We start from the raw sequence: 20941 nt of genomic DNA, 5'->3' as shown, positions 1-20941 counted from the left end.
AGGATGTTCACTGTGGTGTTATGTATAATTGTGAAAATAGCTTAAATGTCCAATAGGAAGATTATAATTTATAAATTACACTGAAAATGTAGTGTTGTCATATCAAAGTATTATGGTGCCATTAAATACAATCTGTTTTAGTATATAATGATATAGAAAAATGTTAACAAAAAACATAGCAAGGATTACTAGTGATTTTCTTCATATTTTTCTCTACTTTCTAAATTTTCTACAATGAGCATGTATTAAATTCAGAATGAATTACACCTGCTTTTTCATTTATCAAAATATGATTTTTCTTCTTATGGTTTATGTGTCTCATTAACTAAATTAGAATGATAATTTAAGAAGGAAGAAATTAGTTTCTTGTATTGATAAATGGTTTTTAAATGTTACTGAAGCAGTTTGTTTGTTATTGTCCATGTTTTCTCTAGTGAGTTAATTTGAGTAAGGAGAGTAAAAAAATCACTTTTTAGCCCAGCTGTGGTAGCTCAGTGGTTGAGTGTCTACCTATGACCTGGGAGGTCACGGTTCGATTCCCAGTCAGGGTACATGCCTGGGTTGTGGGATTGATCCCCAATGGGGGTTGTGCAGGAGGCAGGCAATCAAATATTCTCTCTTATCATTGATGTTTCTCTCCCTCTCTCTCCTCCCTTCTGAAATCAAATAAAATATATTTTTAAAATCACTTTTCATATTATACCTGAAAGATATTTTTATGGTAACATATGCTAGGAATCATCATTGAAAGAGTAAAGTGTTAATTTTGCACAAATTCTAAGATTATATAGCTTGTGAATAAAGAAAATCCTAGTATTGAGTGAATTGAAAGTAAAGCCATAAACTTTAGGAATCGTATTTATAGTTGGCAGCTATAAGCAAAACATACTTAATGCTAGATTAACTTACACAACAAACTTTAAAAATTGCTTGTAAAAATTCTAGGATATAAAAGTGGGAAGTGCTAGAATTTAGTTTGTCTAATTCTACGATATTATTTTTGAGGAAATTCAAGCAAATTGGTTCACTAGAGATTTTATTCCCCCAGTCTTTACCTCTTTCAGCCTCTGGAACTCTTTCTGTCTTGTCTGGCTATTCCTTCATAACTTTATCAACAACAGAGGCAAACACTTAAATCATGTTTTGTGTTATAAACAACTAGAGGCCCGGTGCACGAAATTCGTGCTTGGGGGGTTGTGTCCCTCAGCCCAGCCTGCACCCTCTCCAGTCTGGGGCCCCTCAAGGGATGTCCGACTGCCCGTTTAGGCCTGATCCCTACGGGCAGTCGGACATCCCTCTCAAAATCCAGGACTGCTGGCTCCCAACTGCTCGCCTACCTGCCTTCCTGATTGCCCCTAAATCGCTTCTGCCTACCAGCCTGATCACCCCCTAACCACTCCCATGCCAGCCTAATTGATGTCTAACTGCTCCCCTGCCAGCCTGTTTGCCCCAACTTCCCTCCTCTGCCGGCCTGGTCACCCCTAATTGCCATCCCCTGCAGGGTTGATTGCCTCCAACTGCCCTCCCTTGCAGGCTTGGTGCCTCCCAACTGCCATCCCCTGCTGGCCATCTTGTGTCTACATGGGGGCAGCCATATTGTGTATTGGATTGATGGTCAATCTGCATATTACTCTTTTATTAGATAGGAGGATAGAGGCCTGGTGCACGGGTGGGGGCCAGCTGGTTTGCCCTGAAGGTTGTCCTGGATCAGGGTGGGGTTCCCTTGGGGCGTGGAGTGGCCTGGGTGAGGGGCCTGTGGTGGTTTGCAGGCCAGCCACGCCCCTGGTGACCCAAGTAGAGGCCCTGGTATCTGGAATTTATTTACCTTCTACAATTGAAACTTTGTAGCCTGGAGCGGAGCCAAGCCTCCTGCTCGCTCCTTGGCTGGCAGCCGTTTCTGTTTGGAATTGTTTACCTTCTATAATTGAAACTTTGTATCCTTGAGTGGAGGTCTGGGCCCGCCAGAGTGTGTGGAAAGCTTGGCTTCTTCTGTTGCCATGGAAACCCAAGCCTCCCTTCTGGTAGCTATCTTGGCTGGGGTTAATTTGCATACTCACCCTGATTGGCTGGTGGGCGTGGCGTGTGTGGTGGAGTGATGGTTACTTTGCATATTACTCTTTTATTAGAGAGGATTTCTGACACTAGCTGGGTGTCATACCATTCAGCTCAATTCTGACACCATCTACCCATAGATATCATCAGATGCCACAGTTTTAGAGCTCAGCCCCATAGAACTGCCTCACCTTCTGAAGCCAATCTCAAGTTCAGGTTATCACCGGAACTTCTGACAAAATGGATGTAAACTAAAGGTTCTCACAGCCCCCTCCTTGGTTTCGATTAATTTGTTAGAGTGACTCACAACTTGGAGAAATACTTTACTTATTAGATTACTGATTTATTGTAAAAGGATGTAATTCAGGAACAGCCAGAAGGAAGGGCTGTATTAGCCATCACAAGCTGTAATGCTTTGTCACAGAGAAGATACATGTTAGTTTGGGGAACATCAGGAGCTTCTTGAAAACTTAAAATTTCAAAGGAACTTGAATTAGGCCTTTCAGTGCCTTTTATCTTATAGAACAACTCAATTGTGTAAGTCAAGGGCAATGGTTTATTTTGTTCTGTATCAATCTGGTCCAACCCCTACCCTTGTATTAAAAAAGAGTACTTTAAGAACGAAAGATATTTTGGCTCTGTTTAGAAGATTATTATTTGTCCCAAATCAAAGAGGGGTTTTTGGGTTTTGTTTGTTTGTTTTGTTGTTGTTAAAAATAATGATAGACTTTGTATATAACTTTTTAATGGCAATTTTTTCTGGAATTCCTCTAACACATTAGAAGTATGATCTTCAGTCGTGAATGCAAGTGCTTCCACAGGATGGCAGTGTGGTAACATTTTCATGATGTAATAAGTGATTTACAACATTACTGATACTGTACATTTCCATAGAACTCACTGCTTTGATGAAAAACTTTATTCTTCTGGTTTAAAGGGTAAGAAAAGTCAGTTAACATGGGTAGATAGAAAGTTATATGTGGATAGTAGCTTGGTTAAGTTTCCTGTAGAATTTGTAGGACAAATTGGGTGGAGAGTGATTGCTATTGCTATGGGTTGTTGAAGTCTTCTGAAAACAGTGGCAGAAATGGTATTGGTGTTGCTGAAGATGTGATATCGCCTTCATTCAAGTTTTTATAGGGCCAGGTTTTTTTCATCAATCTCACATGTACTTCCTTCACTGTATGTGGTTATTTGTGTACATCTGATTTTCTCAATTAGATATCTCTTAGAGGATGGGATTGCTCTTAAAAGGATTTTGTCATTTTAGACAGTCTTGACCATAAATGGATGTAAGGTTAATATTTGAGTAAATTATAGAGGTAATTTTTAAACCCGCTGTTAAATGCTATTGTACAAAGCCTAGGTAAAAACATGTTTTTGTTTGCAGACATTGAATTCTTTTTCTTGAACTCATCTCCATCACTCTTAGAATTAACTTGAACCCTAGTTCATCTGCTCTGCATGAAGTGTTTTCTTCCTTAGTAATAACAATAAATGTCTGCAGCGTTGCATAAAACCACTAATTGAGAATGTTAGCAAGCTTATTCTTTTCTTTTTGAATATGCCTAGAAATAAACTTGAGCAAATCCTTGAGGAAACTTCATCAGTAGTTTCTAAGCAAGTGATTGCTGAAATTTGTACACTGCCAAGCACAGTATACTTCCATTTGAAGAGAGATATGAACATGTTTGTGTATCCACCATACCTTTTAGTGATTATTTCTGGAAAATGTGACTTAGAGGGAAGTAAATGGACTAGAGGCTTTCACATTTTAAACAACAATAACAAAAAGCATTACCTTTGCAATTAAGAACAAGCCTTGGGCTGGCCCAGGCTGGGGAGAATGAGGAGCAACTGCCTAATGAGTAGGAGGTTTTCTTTTTGGGGTGATGAAATGTTTGGGGACTACAGAGAGGTGGTAGTTGCACAACATTGAGGATGTATTAAATGCACTTGAATTGATCACTTTAAAATGATTATATATGTATTTCACCTCAACTTTTTAAAAAGTTTTTCTTTTTTATTCAACATGTGCCATCTATCATATTTAATCCAAATTTTGACGGTTATAATATTTAGTGCTCATTTATGTTTATAGAAAAGAGAAATCAAGCCTCAGAGGTGATTGTGGTGTTTGGATGTAAGTGGGCTTAAGTATAATGAAAACACATAAATGACATAAGGTTTTTCAAGCCTAGCTTTTCTAGTTGTGATTTTGTGTGTTTAGTATTTGTCTAGGGTTTGATTTCCCAGATCTAAGTGTTTAAAAGGCCTATTGATAATGGAATCGTAGGTTATTGTTAGGGGGGATCAACAGATTTTCTTGTTCAAACCCCTCATTCTGTAGTGAGGAAATTGAAACTTCTGTTATTAAGTAGTTGTTCAAAATCAAATAATGGCCTTGCGCTAATTTTTTTTCTTTTCTTCCTGATTTTGCCTCTGACTCTCTGTCAGGACATCTATAAAAGACTAATTTGTAAATGAAACATTGATTTTAGAAAACTCATCAACCAAATAGGCTGAGAGTTCAAATCTTGTGACATAGAAATTTTTAGTTACTTCACTTTTATTGCATTTGTGTTCAAGTACTTCATTGAGGGCAATTCCATTCCAACATGAATATATCTGAAAAGGATATTATTGGGTGGATTACTTCTACAGTCTTCTAGACAACCAGTTCCCCATTAGCTTGAGATCATCAGAAACTTTATTCATATACATTGGTCCTTTCTATTAAATTTACTTGAACTTATCCTTTTCCTAACACTACAGTCATCTCTTAACAGACAGCTTGGGAGGCAACTTGACATTTGAATCATGAGCCCATAATTTACTTTCTATAGATGGGGTTGTTTTTTTAAGCAGATAAACTTTCTTAAGTAAGTTGGGTGAAGGGAAGTATGTGCTATATGCTGTGCTATACATGTGTAGCATACTGGTATGTATGCTATAACAGTTCTCTTCCTAAATATACCCCCAGGTGTTTTTTCCTAATAGAGTACTGTATTTGCCAACAACTAAGTATTGACTGTACTCCGTAAAATGACAACTGATACATCTTTTTCACATCCATATTTCTCTCTCTAAAAATTATTAAAAACATATCCTTGGGTGAGGATTTTTTTTAAAAGTTGTGAAATACTTGAGCTTTTGAGATAATGGCAACTACTTATATATACGATGATGATAAGTATTCACTAGGTCATGCATACTTTGGATTAATGGCAATAGGAATGTTTTATATATTATGTAGCTTCTTGGGTTGTGTCAATGATTATTAATGATAGATTGAAAAAAGTTTGACTCCATTTGGGGGAGAAGAAAGCAGCACCAGTTATCTCCTAACCTGTTCTAAATTATAGTTTGCAGAAATAAAGTACTTAAAACAATAATTTTTTAAATGGCAGAAAGAATTTTCATGATTTATAATGTATGATTAACCATCAGTTAGAAGTCACTTCAAGATTCTGTTCTTAAAATAAGTTCAGTTAAAACTTTGCTAAAAGAAAATGAGTTATTTATCCATTTATGTTTGAAGTACTTATGATAGTGGTAAATTATCTTGTTTCCTATTTTGTCTTTTTAGCATATAGCACTTTCTACATTGTGGGTTTAATATTATCCATGCAGATACCCTTTGTGGGATTCCAGCCAATCAGAACAAGTGAACACATGGCAGCTGCAGGTATGAGAAAATACTTATTTTCCTTCTTCTAAAGAATGTATGAATGTGTGGCTAGCCAACCTTCAAGAGAATAAAGTGGTTTTTCTTTTTTGTTTTTAATTTTCATCATATTGGTTCTACAACATCACTGTAAAATGAAAATATCATAGTTTTATTGAAACATTCTGCTATTGTGTTCCCAAAAGTGTCTATCTTCCCTCTCATTGCTGTTTTGAAAAGGCAAAACATCTTTTTTTGCACAATTGATGCTATTTGCAAGCACTAAATAATACTTGCTTTATATAAACTAATATTAAGCAGTATTTGTACACTGAGTTATTATACCAGTGTTTCCATTTCAGGAAATTTAGATGGAACTTTTCATTTTTATGTTCATTACCTTTTACTAAAGTGTTTCATCTATATCTACTAACTAGAATTAATGGCTTTTATATTGATTAAAAAGTCATATAATTCTCCTCCACATAAGCAGAGTTCTTTGCCATTATTAACCTGGGTCACAATTAACAAAAATGGAGGATCTGTGAATAAAACTTTATCAGAGCTTCTCAACTAGAGGTCCATAGTCAAAGGCCCATATGAAGGCTGTGGGTATTTATTTTACTTGTAACATTTTATAAATTCAGTATATTTAACTTTCTGAGGTGATGTTCTATAACTTTTATCATCACATTCTCCGTGAGAATTTGGCGGGGAGGGGCGGGAGGAGGACACAAACCCAAAAAGTTCAGAACCCACAACTTACTATTATATAGTACTTTCAAATCTGTGAAATGGTTTTACTTACATTTATAATGTGATGTTATAAAATTACCAAGTAGTAATTTGGAAAAAAATATTCAGTGTTGCATACAATCATGTATAGCAACGTCTGTGTAGATACACAATCAACCGACTCTATGCATATGCATTATTATATTTCTTAAAATCTAAATCATTGATAGTACACATTTAATAATTCTAAAATTAACTTTAAAAAATAACTCCTATGAATAAAATTTTTAAAAGAAAAATAATGTCCCAGAAGGGTTAGGGGTCTCATGTCTTTGTTTTGTTTTACACATGGTGGTTTGTATTGTGTTTTGCACATTTGGCAATAAATACTTTTCACAGTTATTGCTTTAATTTTATCTTAGTACTCACTTTAATATATACTAATTTAGAATCTTATACAAGTGTGTAATTAAGGTCACATACAATCACTCAGCTATAAATGATAACTATATATCATATCAGGATTTACCCGATCCAAGTAATTTCTTCCTTCAGTAAATCTTAGGATTTTTTTTAAATGACATTTCTATTTTTCCCCCCTAGAAAACATGTCACTAAAATATGGGACAAAAGGAGGACATTTAATGTGCTAAAATAGGCTCTAGTTGTTGAAATGGGATTTTTCTTTCTTGGTCCATGTATGGGGAGTCTGATCTTTTTTAAAAAATGTGTAGCAGAATTTTGGGGGTGTATTATTTGGTTGTCATTTGACAAAGAAAATGTTGGTTAGATGAAATGGCTAGTCTTTGTTATGAATGGTACCGGGTGTTCTAAGAATCTCTTATATGACCTTTTTCTTTAGGTGTATTTGCACTGTTGCAAGCTTATGCTTTCTTGCAGTATCTGAGAGATCGGTTAACAAAACAAGAGTTCCAGACCCTTTTCTTTTTGGGTGTATCAGTAGCTGCAGGTGCTGTGTTCCTTAGTGTCATCTATTTGACTTATACAGGTAGGTGTCATCATCTGTAGGATGTGAATCTTGTCTCTATTGTAAAAAGTAATTACTTACAAATTTTGTACATATTCCATTTATCCTAGAGGGTCAAATATTATGGTTGCATTCTGAATAAACAATATAAAAATAATAGTCAAAGTTTCTAAAATCTACATAGCACTACAAATTGTGATTGTTTTAGCAGTATCTTAATTTTGCTGCTTCAAGATCTGATAAGTCTACTTTCAAGCATCCTCTTGATATATGAATAGGCCCAAATTGTATAAAATTCAAAGCTTCCAATGTTAACCTACTGCATGCTTGCCCTCTTGTGCGCATATGTTCTCTGTCCTACTTTTAAACAGTCTGCTTATTAGTTTCAGTCTGCTTCTGGATTCTAAGTTACTTTGTGAACCTAACTTCACTATTTCCTAGAACAAGTCAAATTCTTTCTAAAGGTATTCCATCTGTTAAATTAATGTATCAGCCTAGCTCATAAAATCATGAAGAATTAATTGACCAGAGAAAAAGGCATGAATGATTAAAATCATTTTCATAATTCATCTAAATTGGGCATATTATATTAGATAATTTAGACACCACCACCCACCCCCCTTTTTAAATATTATCCAGTGCTTTCTTACTATCTTAGCTTTGTTTTACTAGTCAACTTGAAGTGTATGGGAGAATTGGAAAACTTCCTACAATTTTATCTGTCCACTTGTTGTGTTTCTCTGGAAATGTAATCTCCACAGATATTTGTTTTTCTTTGATCACATTAACATTTTATCTGATTGCCAGCCCTGTGAAATATGTTGTCACCTACAAGTTAAAACTGAAAAATTTAAGTACTAGGTTAAATTAAGCCATAATAATCAGTAAATATAAAACCAATAAAACAAACAAAAACAATTTAAAAAGGCAGATTAATTGCCTCTACATTTTTTCTTTTAAGGTTACATTGCACCATGGAGTGGCAGGTTTTATTCCTTGTGGGACACTGGGTAAGTGCATATAAGTTATTTGCCCTCATTAAAATGCCATTTTCCCCCCTCTGTTCTTATATTGTCAGCATTACCATTAGTCTTGGGTAACATTTTAAAAGTATCTAACATATACTAGTTTAGTAACTGTTGATTTGAATCCCTTGTATTTTTTCTTTGTTATAATACCTGCTTGGAATGCACCTTTAGTATGATACGCATGACATATATTTCGATTCTGCATGGACAGCTCCTTATTTTAGTTTTGTGAAAACATTTCAGATAACATTTGTGCAATTTTAATGATTGATTTTTATTTTTACCAATGTATTCAAAGTTTCCATCTAATAGTATTTACTTTTTAATCATTAAGGCTCATATACTGTAGATGTGAAGAAAAAATTTTAATGTTTTTTAATGCCACACTAAGTTTCTTGATATTTTATTACATATACTACAGAATATTTGTGTGCTTTTAAAAGTGCTATTAGAAAATGAAATAGTTTAAAAATTAATTTTAAATTAGACAACTGGTTCAATAAGATGTTTTTGTTTTCCTAAGGATGAGAAAATATCTTTTGATTATAATTTACCTGTCTTCTCTGTTCCCACTGTTCTATCTTCTTTGTTATTCCCTAAATGGCCCAATAAAAAACCTACCGCAGTTTATTGAATGGGCCTTCCCATTGCTGTGATACCAGAAGGTCTAATTAAAGGGCATAAGCAAATATACAGTATACTAATGACTGAAACTAACATTTGGACACATAATTGAAGAGATCAGCCAATGGACACCAGAGAGTTTGAGGAAAATCTCTAGTAATTAGATGAATTTTTGTCAGTAATATTTATTCTTACTTTATAAATTTTAATGGACTACTTTGGAATCTCAGGGCATTTCAGGAATAATTTGTCCTGTCCTTTCTATTTCTCTCATTGCCTTGCTAAGAAAAGTATTGTGGCAATATGATGTCTTATTTCTGCTAGTAATAGTAATATGTAGTGAGATGTAGGAGGTGCTAAGTTAAAATGCAGAACAAATTCATGTTTGAGCAAAACTTTTTGTATTAAAAGTCAGAGCCAACACTTTTATAATATAACTAGCCTTAGATAATTCTTCTAATTTTAGGGATGACATATTAGTTTGTTTTATCAATGTGGACCAGATTTATATCTAATACAACAGGTTATGTTGGACTATACTTATGATTGAGAAGAGATAGAAGATAGAAATCATATCTACAGTCAAAGAAAATTTTTCCATCAAAAAGGATTTTATTTTAATATTAAGTATTAACTTTTTTAAATACCAGGTATGCAAAAATACATATTCCAATTATTGCATCAGTGTCTGAGCATCAACCTACGACTTGGGTGTCTTTCTTCTTTGATCTACATATTCTTGTGTGTACCTTCCCAGCAGGCCTATGGTTCTGCATTAAAAATATCAACGATGAAAGAGTGTTTGGTAAGAGATTTTTAATAAATACTTAGCTTTAGAACAATTATTTTCATTACTGACATCACTTTTAAAGTTTTATTCTTTGCATGACTGCTTAGTCAAGATAAATTTCTTGCATAAATCTTAAGCAAGAAAAACCCAGTGAATTTATATTATATGTATTTTATTAACTTTTAATTTAGGGCTCATATATAACATTTTTATTCAAGTTACTACATTTTCTGAGAGGTTATTATAGTCTGTGGCTAAGCATTGGGAATTATAACTTTGCTTACAGTATAGTCTTGATTTAATTTTCTAAGTTAGATCTGATTAAGTAGAAAGAAGTTTGCAGGGGTGACCATCATCGAAATTTCAGTGCAAGTACATTTTGTAATGGAATAAGAATCACCTTTAAGCAAACACCCTCTTCACTGATAATTTGTGTAAATTTTCAACTAATAAACTGAAAAAAGGCAACATACACAAAAATAATCTGTAGTACCAGGACTTGAATTTATACAAGTAATGGGGCTTGGACCGTGAGTGACACTCACAGTACTATTCCAGAATGAAGTCAGGAGGAAAAGATAACGCTTGCATGAATTCTAACCAAAGTATGACACTCACTCTTCTAGTTTATGTAGACCAGTCCCTCTGGAAAAGGCCATGTTAATATTGCATTATTCAAAAAGATTTAGCTTAAACATATTGCCCACCTCATGACTCAGCAATCCTAATCCCAAGAGAAGTGAGTGCGTATGTCCAACAAAGGACATGTTTAATAATGCAACTTAATTCATAATAGCCCCTAATTAGAAACATTTCAAAGGTTATTAGCAGTAGAATAGAAAAAGAAATTCCGATGTATTCCTACAAGGGAATACAACACAGCTATTAATAAAAGAATGGTTTAACCTAAAAAGCCAATACAAAAAAAGAACATTTTTATATAATTTTAAAAATAAAGATCAAGAATAAGAAAATTAATGCTTTAAAAGTCCAAATAGTGATTACTTTTTTTTTATAGGCAGGGGGTGGGGAGAGCAGTTATTGACTGGGAAGAGGTATGAGGGATTCTTCTGAGGAGGCTCTATATTTTGATACGGGTGATAATTACATAGGTGTGCACATTTGTAAAATTTATTGAGATATACAGTTATGAACATGCTATAATTTTTTAGTGAGGAAATGAAATTTTAATTAACCTTACTTGATAATAGGAGCTCAGATGACTCATTGACTTTATGAATTCATATAGCCTTCAGCCTGAAATGGTAGAGCCTTCCTGGTGGTTAGCACATTATGTGGAAGGCTTTGGCTTTTGGAAAATACTTTAGAATTTTTTAAAAAGTCTCTTACTAGTAAGTTCCTCCTTAGGCTAATAAATTATATTCTCCTCATCCTATTTTTACTTTAGACAAACTTTATGCCAGATATTGGCACTAGCTTTTCATAGACTTTATTTGATTCTATAAACTTACTCTGCCTGATAATGTAATTCCTCAAATGTGTTTTCATCCATCAACTGTGGATTTTCTAATATGTGATGATATTGACAATGAATTTGTCTCATTTCCCGTAACTATAATTACTATAATTAAATTTAAATCATGATACATTTCTCTAAATTGTTGATATATAGTATCTAGTTAGCATTAGCTATAATTTCTAAATATGACTATTAAATCATTTGGTTGGTATATCAATTTAAAAACAATTAGCTCTTTTATGAGATGTCTGTTTTTAGACTTGTTTTATAATGTGGTATTAAATACTTAGTTCAGTCTCCTGCGAACATTTTCTTTTCTGAAGTGTTACAAGAGAGCTTGTCTTTCCAGTTGCTCTGTATGCCATCAGCGCTGTCTACTTTGCTGGAGTGATGGTGCGGCTGATGTTGACTTTGACTCCCGTCGTCTGTATGCTGTCTGCAATTGCCTTCTCTAATGTTTTTGAGCACTATTTGGGGGATGACATGAAAAGGGAAAACCCACCTGTGGAGGACAGCAGTGATGAGGATGACAAAAGAAACCCAGGAAATTTGTATGATAAGGTGGGGAATCTAAAGTAAGGCCTTTAAAAAATTTATGTGCTTTATTTTTCTACCACAGTAAGAACTATTAATATTAAGAAATGTGATTAAACAGGATTTAGACAAACTGACATTTCCAGTTGGTCTCTACTGTTTGCCTAAAATTTTGAATCCTGCTTGATCTTTTAGGTAAGAATAAGAAAATAGAATGTAACCAGAGTAGGAATTCTCATTTCATTTTGGTCAGGTTTTATCCAAAATCCCTCTATTTTTGAGAGCAAAAACCTAGTGCTCTACTAAGTTACATAACATTGAGCATTAATAAACCCCATTAAAACCATGTGCACAAACGCTTATCTTTGAGGTCCATGTTCAATGTAAACTTAAAATTTATTTCTTTATTATTTATTTATTTATTTTTGGTGTACTGGACGACGCTCCAACGAACCGAGCCACCCAGCCAGGGCATGTAATTTACTTTTACTTTTAACCTGTCAGGTTAAGTAAAGAGCAAGGTCATATTTGGTGCAAATGTGGAAAAGACTCGTAAGAATTAGAGCACTAATACTTACCTGGCAGGGGAGGTACCATGATCAGGAAGGTGGTTTTCCCAGGGCAAGGCTTATCCACTGTACTCTGGATGTGCTGACCCCTGCAATTCCCCCAAATGTGGGAAACTTGACTGCATAATTTGTGGTAATGGGGGACTGTGTTCCCACACTTCCCTGAAAAAAAAAACACACACACAAAAAAAACACGCTTGTCTTGGATGACGTACTAAACTTCATTTGAATATTAACTAGGTTTTTAAATACCAATTAACAATGAAACTTTCCAGAATAAGTATTAACTTTGAAAAGCTTGCCTTACTATATAGGCCCAATATAATTCATACAGATTGGTTTTAATACAGCACATACCTACTTTTGTGTTTGTGGTTATATTTTATTTTGTGGTTTCTTAACTAGCCTAGCAATTTAGAACTTATGACTCTGTTTAGTTTTCTGTTCTGGTTTTTTGGTGGTTGTCTGTTGTAGTTTTTAAAAATGTAATCTTAATTTTAATATGTCTGTTTTGGGATTTGGAAATTGGAAGATTGATTCTGAAAATGCATTTTTTGTCTTATACTAAAGTTCTACATGGTCCAGATTACAGCTGGACAGTTTTGTTTTTAGGATGAGGAATTTGGGTTTTGTAAAAAAAGCTTGCCAGAATAAGGCCATTTGGTTATCTCCTTTGTACATACATAAAACATAAGGATACTCGGTTTGAAAGCAGCTTCTTACTGGAGATATTTTGGTCTGTGACCAGCTCCTGGATTGGGTATAGTTCCAGGAAACCACCTCAATCACATTTAATTTGAGAATCTACTGCTAATTTTTAGAAAACTTATCACTTACACAAGAAACCTGATGGTTATACATTTTTTTCCTCAAAGGATTAAATTGACAGATTAACATTCTCCTAACTTTTCTTGAACATCTCAATGAAACCAGTGAAATGATGAATTTGTCTAACCAATTTTTTGTATCTTCAGGCAGGTAAAGTGAGGAAACATGTAACTGAACAGGAAAAAACTGAAGAGGGACTAGGTCCTAATATAAAAAGCATTGTCACCATGTTGATGCTGATGCTATTGATGATGTTTGCAGTCCACTGTACCTGGGTCACAAGCAATGCCTATTCTAGTCCGAGTGTGGTCCTGGCCTCTTACAATCATGATGGGTAAGAAAATAACTTGGCTACAAAAGGATTTTATACCTATCCCTTTTTTTCTGTCTCAGTGGTTAAGAATTAAAAAATAGAATGTTTGTGAGGCTCTGGATTTGAATCTATCTTGTTTTTCTTACAGCCTTTCTCTCCTACCCCATATGGGTGGTAATCATTGTATTTCATGCTCTTGTCCAGAATGTCTTTGCATTCATAACATGTATATTAGTTGTTCTCAAAATGTGGTCCTTGGACATACAATGAGTTCTCACTTAACATCATAGTTAGGCTCTGTGACGAAACAAAACAACATATAATGAAACCAACTTTACCATAGGCTAAGTGAAAAAAGAGTTCAATTCCTATAACGTTGATGAGCCATGATAAGGATTGTTATTCAAGGACTTGCTATACAGCAACATCATTACCAGGAAGCCTGTTAGAAATGCAAATTCTTGACCCCGTGTAAAGCCTATTGAATCAGAAACCTAGAGGTGGAGCTCAGCAATCTCTGATTTAATAAGCCCTCTAGGTGATTATGATGCAGCTGAAACTGAAGAAGAGATCATTTATATTTTGCCACCCCAGCTTCTGCTTCATTTGGGTTCTTGTTAGGCTTGCAAAATATCAGGCCCCACCCCAGAACTACTAATTCAGAATCTGTTTTTTTACAAGATACCCAGGAGATTTGCATGCATATTAAAGTTTAAAAAGCATTAGCTCTTCATTGATATCCTCCCCAACCCCCATTTTTTGAGGCGTTTAAAAACCGCCCTTAAAATGTGAGATTAATTCAATGGTTGAACACCTCAAGATTTTAAGTTACTCTCTTCACATTTATAATATCTCATTTAAAAGAATATTGTGATTCTTTTCAGCACCAGGAATATCTTAGATGATTTTAGAGAAGCTTACTTTTGGCTAAGGCAAAATACAGATGAACATGCCCGAGTGATGTCTTGGTGGGATTATGGCTATCAGATAGCTGGAATGGCTAATAGAACTACTTTGGTGGATAATAATACCTGGAATAACAGCCACATAGCACTGGTAAGACTTCAATAAACAACAGATCAAAGTTATAAATTTTTATTACTTAGCAATCAGGCATCACTTGTAATTAAGAAGGATAAATGTAGATGAATGTTCTCTTTGCGTGCAGAATTCTCAAAATTTCTCTTTATACAATTCATTCCATAAAGTGGGTTCAGGTTATGCATATTTACTTATTTAAGTATCATTTGAATTGTAAGCTGATTTCTGGTAGGTCTCATGATATCTCATGATGAGAATTGGCAAAATCTGAAACTTTTTTTATTTTTTCCAACACCAAAAATCTGAAACTTTTAAAACACTAAATTTGACTTGTATTTTCCATTTTATAAATTAAGATAATTATTTGCAAATATGTAAAACAAATGCACTGTATTCAGGGACTGTTTACTCTGTCAACTAATTTACATAAATTCAGGTAATCACATCTCTGTTTTTAAAAGATTTTAAATCAATAGTGGATATTAACCAAATGAGTTTTACTTGTACTAGTGTTGTAGCTAATTATCAGATGTCTGGTAGACTGAGAAGAATATATTTGTGCTGGCTAGATTGCTAGTCATACCTGGCTTTGAGGTAATGAGAAGTCCTGTTTCTTTTAAGCTTGCCTGCTTTTATACTAAAATGTTAATTTCATGAAATAATTAGCAAAATACTAAAACATGTATTCTGATTTTGACATTTCTGCTATACCTGCTTATAGTGAGTGAGGTGCTTCTGAATCTCAGTAAATTTGTTGAATTCATAGCAAATCATTTCTATAAAAAGAATTCCATGTAAATCAGATTCCTGAGGTACATTCCTTCATAAGGTAAAAATGTACATTTATTTCTTTTTTAGCATATTGTGGGGCTAAGTATACACATTCTCATTTTTTTCTGTAGGTGGGAAAAGCTATGTCTTCAAATGAAACAGCAGCCTATAAAATCATGAGGAGTTTGGATGTAGATTATGTTTTGGTAATTTTTGGAGGGGTTATTGGCTATTCTGGTGATGACATCAACAAGTTCCTCTGGATGGTTAGGATAGCTGAAGGGGAACATCCAAAAGACATTCGGGTAAGAAACGGTTAGTTCAGGTGTTTTAAAACAGCTCACAGGTCCAAGTAATTCTCTTATCTTGCTAATTGCATAGTATTTGTTTTCATTATTTTATTCCCCACATTAGACTCTTCACTCTGAATTTACTATTAAGATACTATAAGCATTTTCCCAATTTTAAATCTTTTGAAATTCGTACTTGATATTTCTGTTCTCCAAAGCAATCTTTTGTCAAGACTTTTCCTTTGACTCCTTCACAGCCTTTGCAGTTCTGCCCTTTCTTTCCGTTTCCATTGTTTCCACTGTTACTGATCCTTATGATCATAAACCTGAAATAGAATAGTGACCTTAAAATTGCTCTCCACCGCTTGCGTCTATAGACGCTTATGGCATACAAATGGTTAAATGAAGAAGGCCCCTTAAATTCCCTCTCCCAGTCTTACTTGACATTGATCATGTCACTTTACAGTTTAAAAGCCTTCAATTGATTAAGGAAAAGGGCCTTAAAACCATAGACAGACATCAGTTAGAACTAAAACCCTGCCACTGTCAGCTTGGTGCTACGAGCAAGTTATTTTTCGCCAATCAGTATTATATGCTTTGAGCACTCAGTCTTGTTCTAGGTTCTGGTGTATAATGGAGATTAAGGCCGTCTCAGATTATCACTAATGGGAATGCCAGGAATAATTCATCTGTAGTGCTGTTTTGAGACTTTGTAGTAATGTAGGTGAAGCCTCAGCCTAGTGGTTGGTATGTAATAATCTCTGCAATTAGGTAATGGTATAAAATCCAAGCTCCTTAGTACTTCACTTTTCTTTGCTTGCCTCTTGTCCCTCTATCATCTCCCCCCCCCCCCCCCCCACTCTGTCAGTCTACTTTACTGTCAATCTTTTCAAGTTGCCTTGAAACTTGCCCTGTGGTATCTTTCCTTGACTCATCTAACACGTGGTGTTTATACTCTTCTCTTTCCTGGGATAGTTTCCCTACCACAGATTTGTCCCCTCTCTAGAAGCTCTTCTCTGGTATATCCATGTGTACTCATCGTCAGAATCACACACAGCCTGTTTTGTAGGCAGATTCTATCATATCTCTCCCACTCAGTTGTGAGCTCTTAGAGGATGGGCACCCAGCAAGTGGTTTAACCAGTTAACTGTCACGATATTTTGAATTTAATTTAAAAGGATCCGCCGCTTGCGTCTATAGACACTTATGGCGTACAAATGGTTAAATGATGAAGGCCCAAAAGATGTGAGATTCACCACTGATCCAGAATAAAAGAACCTTTTGGGAGAATTTATGCATGTGTGTCATGTAAAGCCCCACATTTCCTGTTCAAATGTAAATGCTGTGAAATTTCCCCTAAACTGTGATTAATATATATTTCCTTATATTACACTAATCTTGATTTAATTTTTCAGTATGTGATTTTCATTTGTATTTCCTTTAGCAGTGTTAAAATTATGACATGTGGTGGATCCAGATATATGCTTTGAACATTTATATAGAAATTCTAAATTTCTGTGCTTTTTATATTCAGTATTTTTAAAGTTTGTGAGTAGGTAATACAGTCACATGGTTCAAAAGTAAAATGTAAAGGGCTATACAGTATAACTTTACCAACCTCCACCGCTCCCCCTGAAAAGAAAAAAAGCCCATGGCAATCACTTACTATTTTTTTATGCTTCTTATTCAAGCTGATATAATAGCAAAATGCACACCCTGTTCTTGCTTTTTTTAAAAAAATTTCACTATATATCTTAGCAATTTTTCTATATTAGAATATGGAGAGCTGTTTTCTTTTTTTTTCTTCACTTTGACACAGTGTATTCCATTGTGTATATGCATTCATGATTTATTTAACCTGTCCCTATTGATGGACATTTAGGTTGTTTCCAGTTTTTAGTCTCATAAACAGTGGTACAATAAGTAACTTTTATACTCATTACTTTACCCATGTACAAGTGTCTTTGTAGGGTAAATTCCTAAACTAGGAATTTCTATTTATAGTGCCAAATTGGCCTTTGTAGAGGTTATGTTATAAATTTTATGAGATCCCAATAAAATTACTATAGGAGTTTTCTAAACACTTCCCCCAACCCCCAACTAAAGAACTGACTTTAGAGTTCATATGGAAAAATAAAGACCAATTAAAGTAAACTGAAAATAAATAATGGGGTGAGGATGGGGCATTTGGAGAGAGTGAATCTACCTGGTATTAAAACCATGGTGTTGGTACCATTCTTTTGAATTATTGAGGTTTTTATATTGTGGTTATAATCTGGTAGGATTAATTGCCTTTCCTTACTCCAACAAATAGTATTGTTCAACACTCATGATAATTTTGGGGGTTCTTTTAGGGATCACATTAAATTTATAAATTAATCCTCTGATAGAATATTTTTTTGATATGTAACTAAATATGGCTTTCTGAATATACCCTAAAAGCTGGTTTATGGGGAAATAAATAGAGGGACCTGTAAATTTAACTGACATAAACTTCTGGTTTCTTTTTTTGTAGGAAAGTGACTATTTCACCCCACAAGGAGAATTCCGTGTAGACAAAGCAGGATCCCCCACTTTATTGAATTGCCTTATGTATAAAATGTCATATTACCGATTTGGGGAAATGCAGGTTAGTTATATTAGTTTTACTATAATCTTTTTTTAAGGGAATATTTTAAAAGTAGTCTTGTTTGCCTCTAAAAACAGGATAATGATGTTTGGTTGTGCTATAAAGAAAGAAGTGCTTATCTAAAATTCCCCAACACGCTCCCCCCTACCACCCCCCGCCCATTAAATTTAAATTTCTGAAACTTAAATGTGAAAAATTTAGATCAAAGATTTCCTTCCAAAATATTAACACTAGGCCAAATCCAATCTTTGCTTGCCTTTTGGCCTCATGCTTTTTGAAGGCATTTTTCTTCCACTTTAGGAAACTTGTGTGTGGTTTTTTGTTTTATCCTCACCTGAGGATATTTTTTCCATTGATTTTTAGAGAGAGTGGAAGGGAGGGAGAGCGAGAGAGAAGACACACACACACACACACACACACACACACACACACACACAGTATATCAATCAGTTGCCTCCCACACATGCCCTGGGATCAAACCTGCAACCCAGGTACATGCCCTTGCCTGGGAATCAAACCCAAGACCCTTCGATCCAAGGGCCAGCACTCTTAACCATTGAGCAACACTGGCCAGGGCAAAACAGTGTGATCTTAAGTAGATACTTTGGTGTTTGGTGGGGGAAAGCCTGAAATTAAAGAGTTGAATTATGTGGACATTTCAGATATTCATTCTATCCCTGTTCTTTTTACCACAGATAGCTAAGACTATCCAGGTTAGAGTTTTCTTGAAAATTAGAATGATGTGGTACAAAAGCTTAAGCGTCCAAAAAATGAGTGAATGTGCAGAGATATTGTGGCAAAAAGAACAGACAATGGACTTACTGTCACAATACTTGAGTTTTAGATCTGGTTCTGTCAAGTCATGTAATCCTTGGACAAGTCACATCCTTCCTGGACTTTTTTCTTGTCTGTTTATAATGGAGGTTGTACTGATGACTTCATTTCTAAGGCTCTTTATGGCTCTTAGATCACATGACTATAATACAAAGTTAAAACCTTCACACCAAGATTTCAGTGAAAACTGCCTTATTCCATATTGCATTCGGGTTAAGTTGATACTAGGAGGCAGAGGAAGAATTACTTGTTTAATTTTATACAAACACTAGCGATCAAGATAATGTTCATCACTATCAATTTGGAATTACTCTACAGGTGGCTTTTAATAAATAGACAGTAATTTTACTACTAAACTTAGATTTTTCTGTTTTGATTTCTGAAGGCCACTGCCTAGTTTCTAAACTCATTAAGGAAGAAACATTTAAGCCATAAAAATTAGCTACTTCAGAAAATGATTCAAAGGTTTGTTTCTTTTTTCAATAATGATGGTGGCAAAGAAGTTTTCTTGCTCTCATTTAAGTTTATCAACAGGCCCTGCCTGGCCACTGTTGCTGAGTGGTTAGAGCTTCATCCCGCCTACTGAAGGGTTACAGGTTCAATTACTGGTCAAGGGCATGTACCTGGGTTGCAGGTTCAATGCCCAATCTGGGGTGTGCAGGAGACCAGTCGATGTGTCCCTCTCACATTGATATCCCTCTCCCTCTCCCTCTCCCTCTCCCCCTCCCCCCTTCTCCCTTTCCCCCCTCTCTTCTTCTCCCCCCTCCTCTCCCACTATCTCTAAAAATCAATGGAAAAAATGTCCACGGTGAAGATTAATAACAGCAAAAGTTTACCAGCTGTTTTAAGCCATGCTTCCACCATGTCTTCATCTTGATGCCTTCCCTACTCAAGAATAATATATGTTTAAGACATGAAGTATAACTTTTCTATTATATAGATATTCATGAACAAGTAATTCCCTCATTAGAATAGATTTAGTTTCTGTTTTAAAGTGGAATTCACTTATGCTCTGTGTCAACATAAATGTAGCCTGAGAATTTAAAATCTTCTCTCTTCCCCCCAGTTTTTCCTTTCTTAATTCCTCATAAATCCTCCCTTGGTTTGCCCTTTTAAACTTTATTTATAGTTCCCACTTTCAGGATCTAGTATGCTTGTGCATTTATTTGACAAATAACACTGGGAAATAAAGCCACATTGAATAAGATAAGGTCATCATGCAGCTTATATCCTGGCGGAGGACACAGGTAATTTTTAAAATAAAGGCAAACTTTTACTGAAGTGTAAAAGATAAGAAAAACAACAGAGGAGATTTTTCTACCACCAATTTCAAGAAAATATTTGGGGGTTTTGTAAGTCAATACTATCCTACCTAATAATAGACAAATATGCAAATTGACCATACCTCTGACACATCCACAAGCCACACCCACCATCCAATCAGAGCGAGCATGCAAATTAACCCAAACCAAGATGGCTACAGCCACAGAGAGCAAGGTTTCCTAGGTAACAGAGGAAGCCAAGCTTTCTGCCTGCCCTTGCCTGGCCTAAGCCTCCACTCAAGCTACAAAGTTTCAATTATAGAAGGTAAACAAATTCAAACAAATGGTGGCAGGATGGAGCTTGAGAGAGCAGGCCAGGGTTGCCGGTGGCAACAGGGGAAGCAAAGCTTTCCGCACACCCTGGCCGGACCCACCCGCTTAAGGCAACAAAGTTTCAATTATAACCCCAACAGAAATGGCTGCCGGCCTGGGAGGGAGCCCCAGGC

At 35.2% G+C, this 20941-nt stretch overlaps 1 protein-coding gene across 1 annotated transcript in view; it reads left to right on the top strand.

The window, feature by feature from the left end:
- The window catches only part of STT3B (STT3 oligosaccharyltransferase complex catalytic subunit B), a 74784-nt gene that overhangs the window by 45791 nt on the left and 8052 nt on the right, over positions 1–20941 (top strand). Inside the window, exons 6-14 of the mRNA XM_079794791.1 lie at positions 5642–5740; positions 7317–7463; positions 8404–8452; positions 9745–9899; positions 11714–11925; positions 13442–13629; positions 14493–14664; positions 15552–15725; positions 18226–18339. Coding sequence (XP_079650917.1) covers positions 5642–5740; positions 7317–7463; positions 8404–8452; positions 9745–9899; positions 11714–11925; positions 13442–13629; positions 14493–14664; positions 15552–15725; positions 18226–18339 — 1310 coding nt within the window. The remainder of the gene's footprint in view (positions 1–5641; positions 5741–7316; positions 7464–8403; positions 8453–9744; positions 9900–11713; positions 11926–13441; positions 13630–14492; positions 14665–15551; positions 15726–18225; positions 18340–20941) is intronic.

The sequence above is a fragment of the Cnephaeus nilssonii genome (assembly GCF_951640355.1).
Source record: "Cnephaeus nilssonii genome assembly, chromosome: 17".
Lineage (NCBI taxonomy): Eukaryota > Metazoa > Chordata > Mammalia > Chiroptera > Vespertilionidae > Cnephaeus > Cnephaeus nilssonii.
This window is presented reverse-complemented; position numbering and strand designations above follow the sequence as displayed.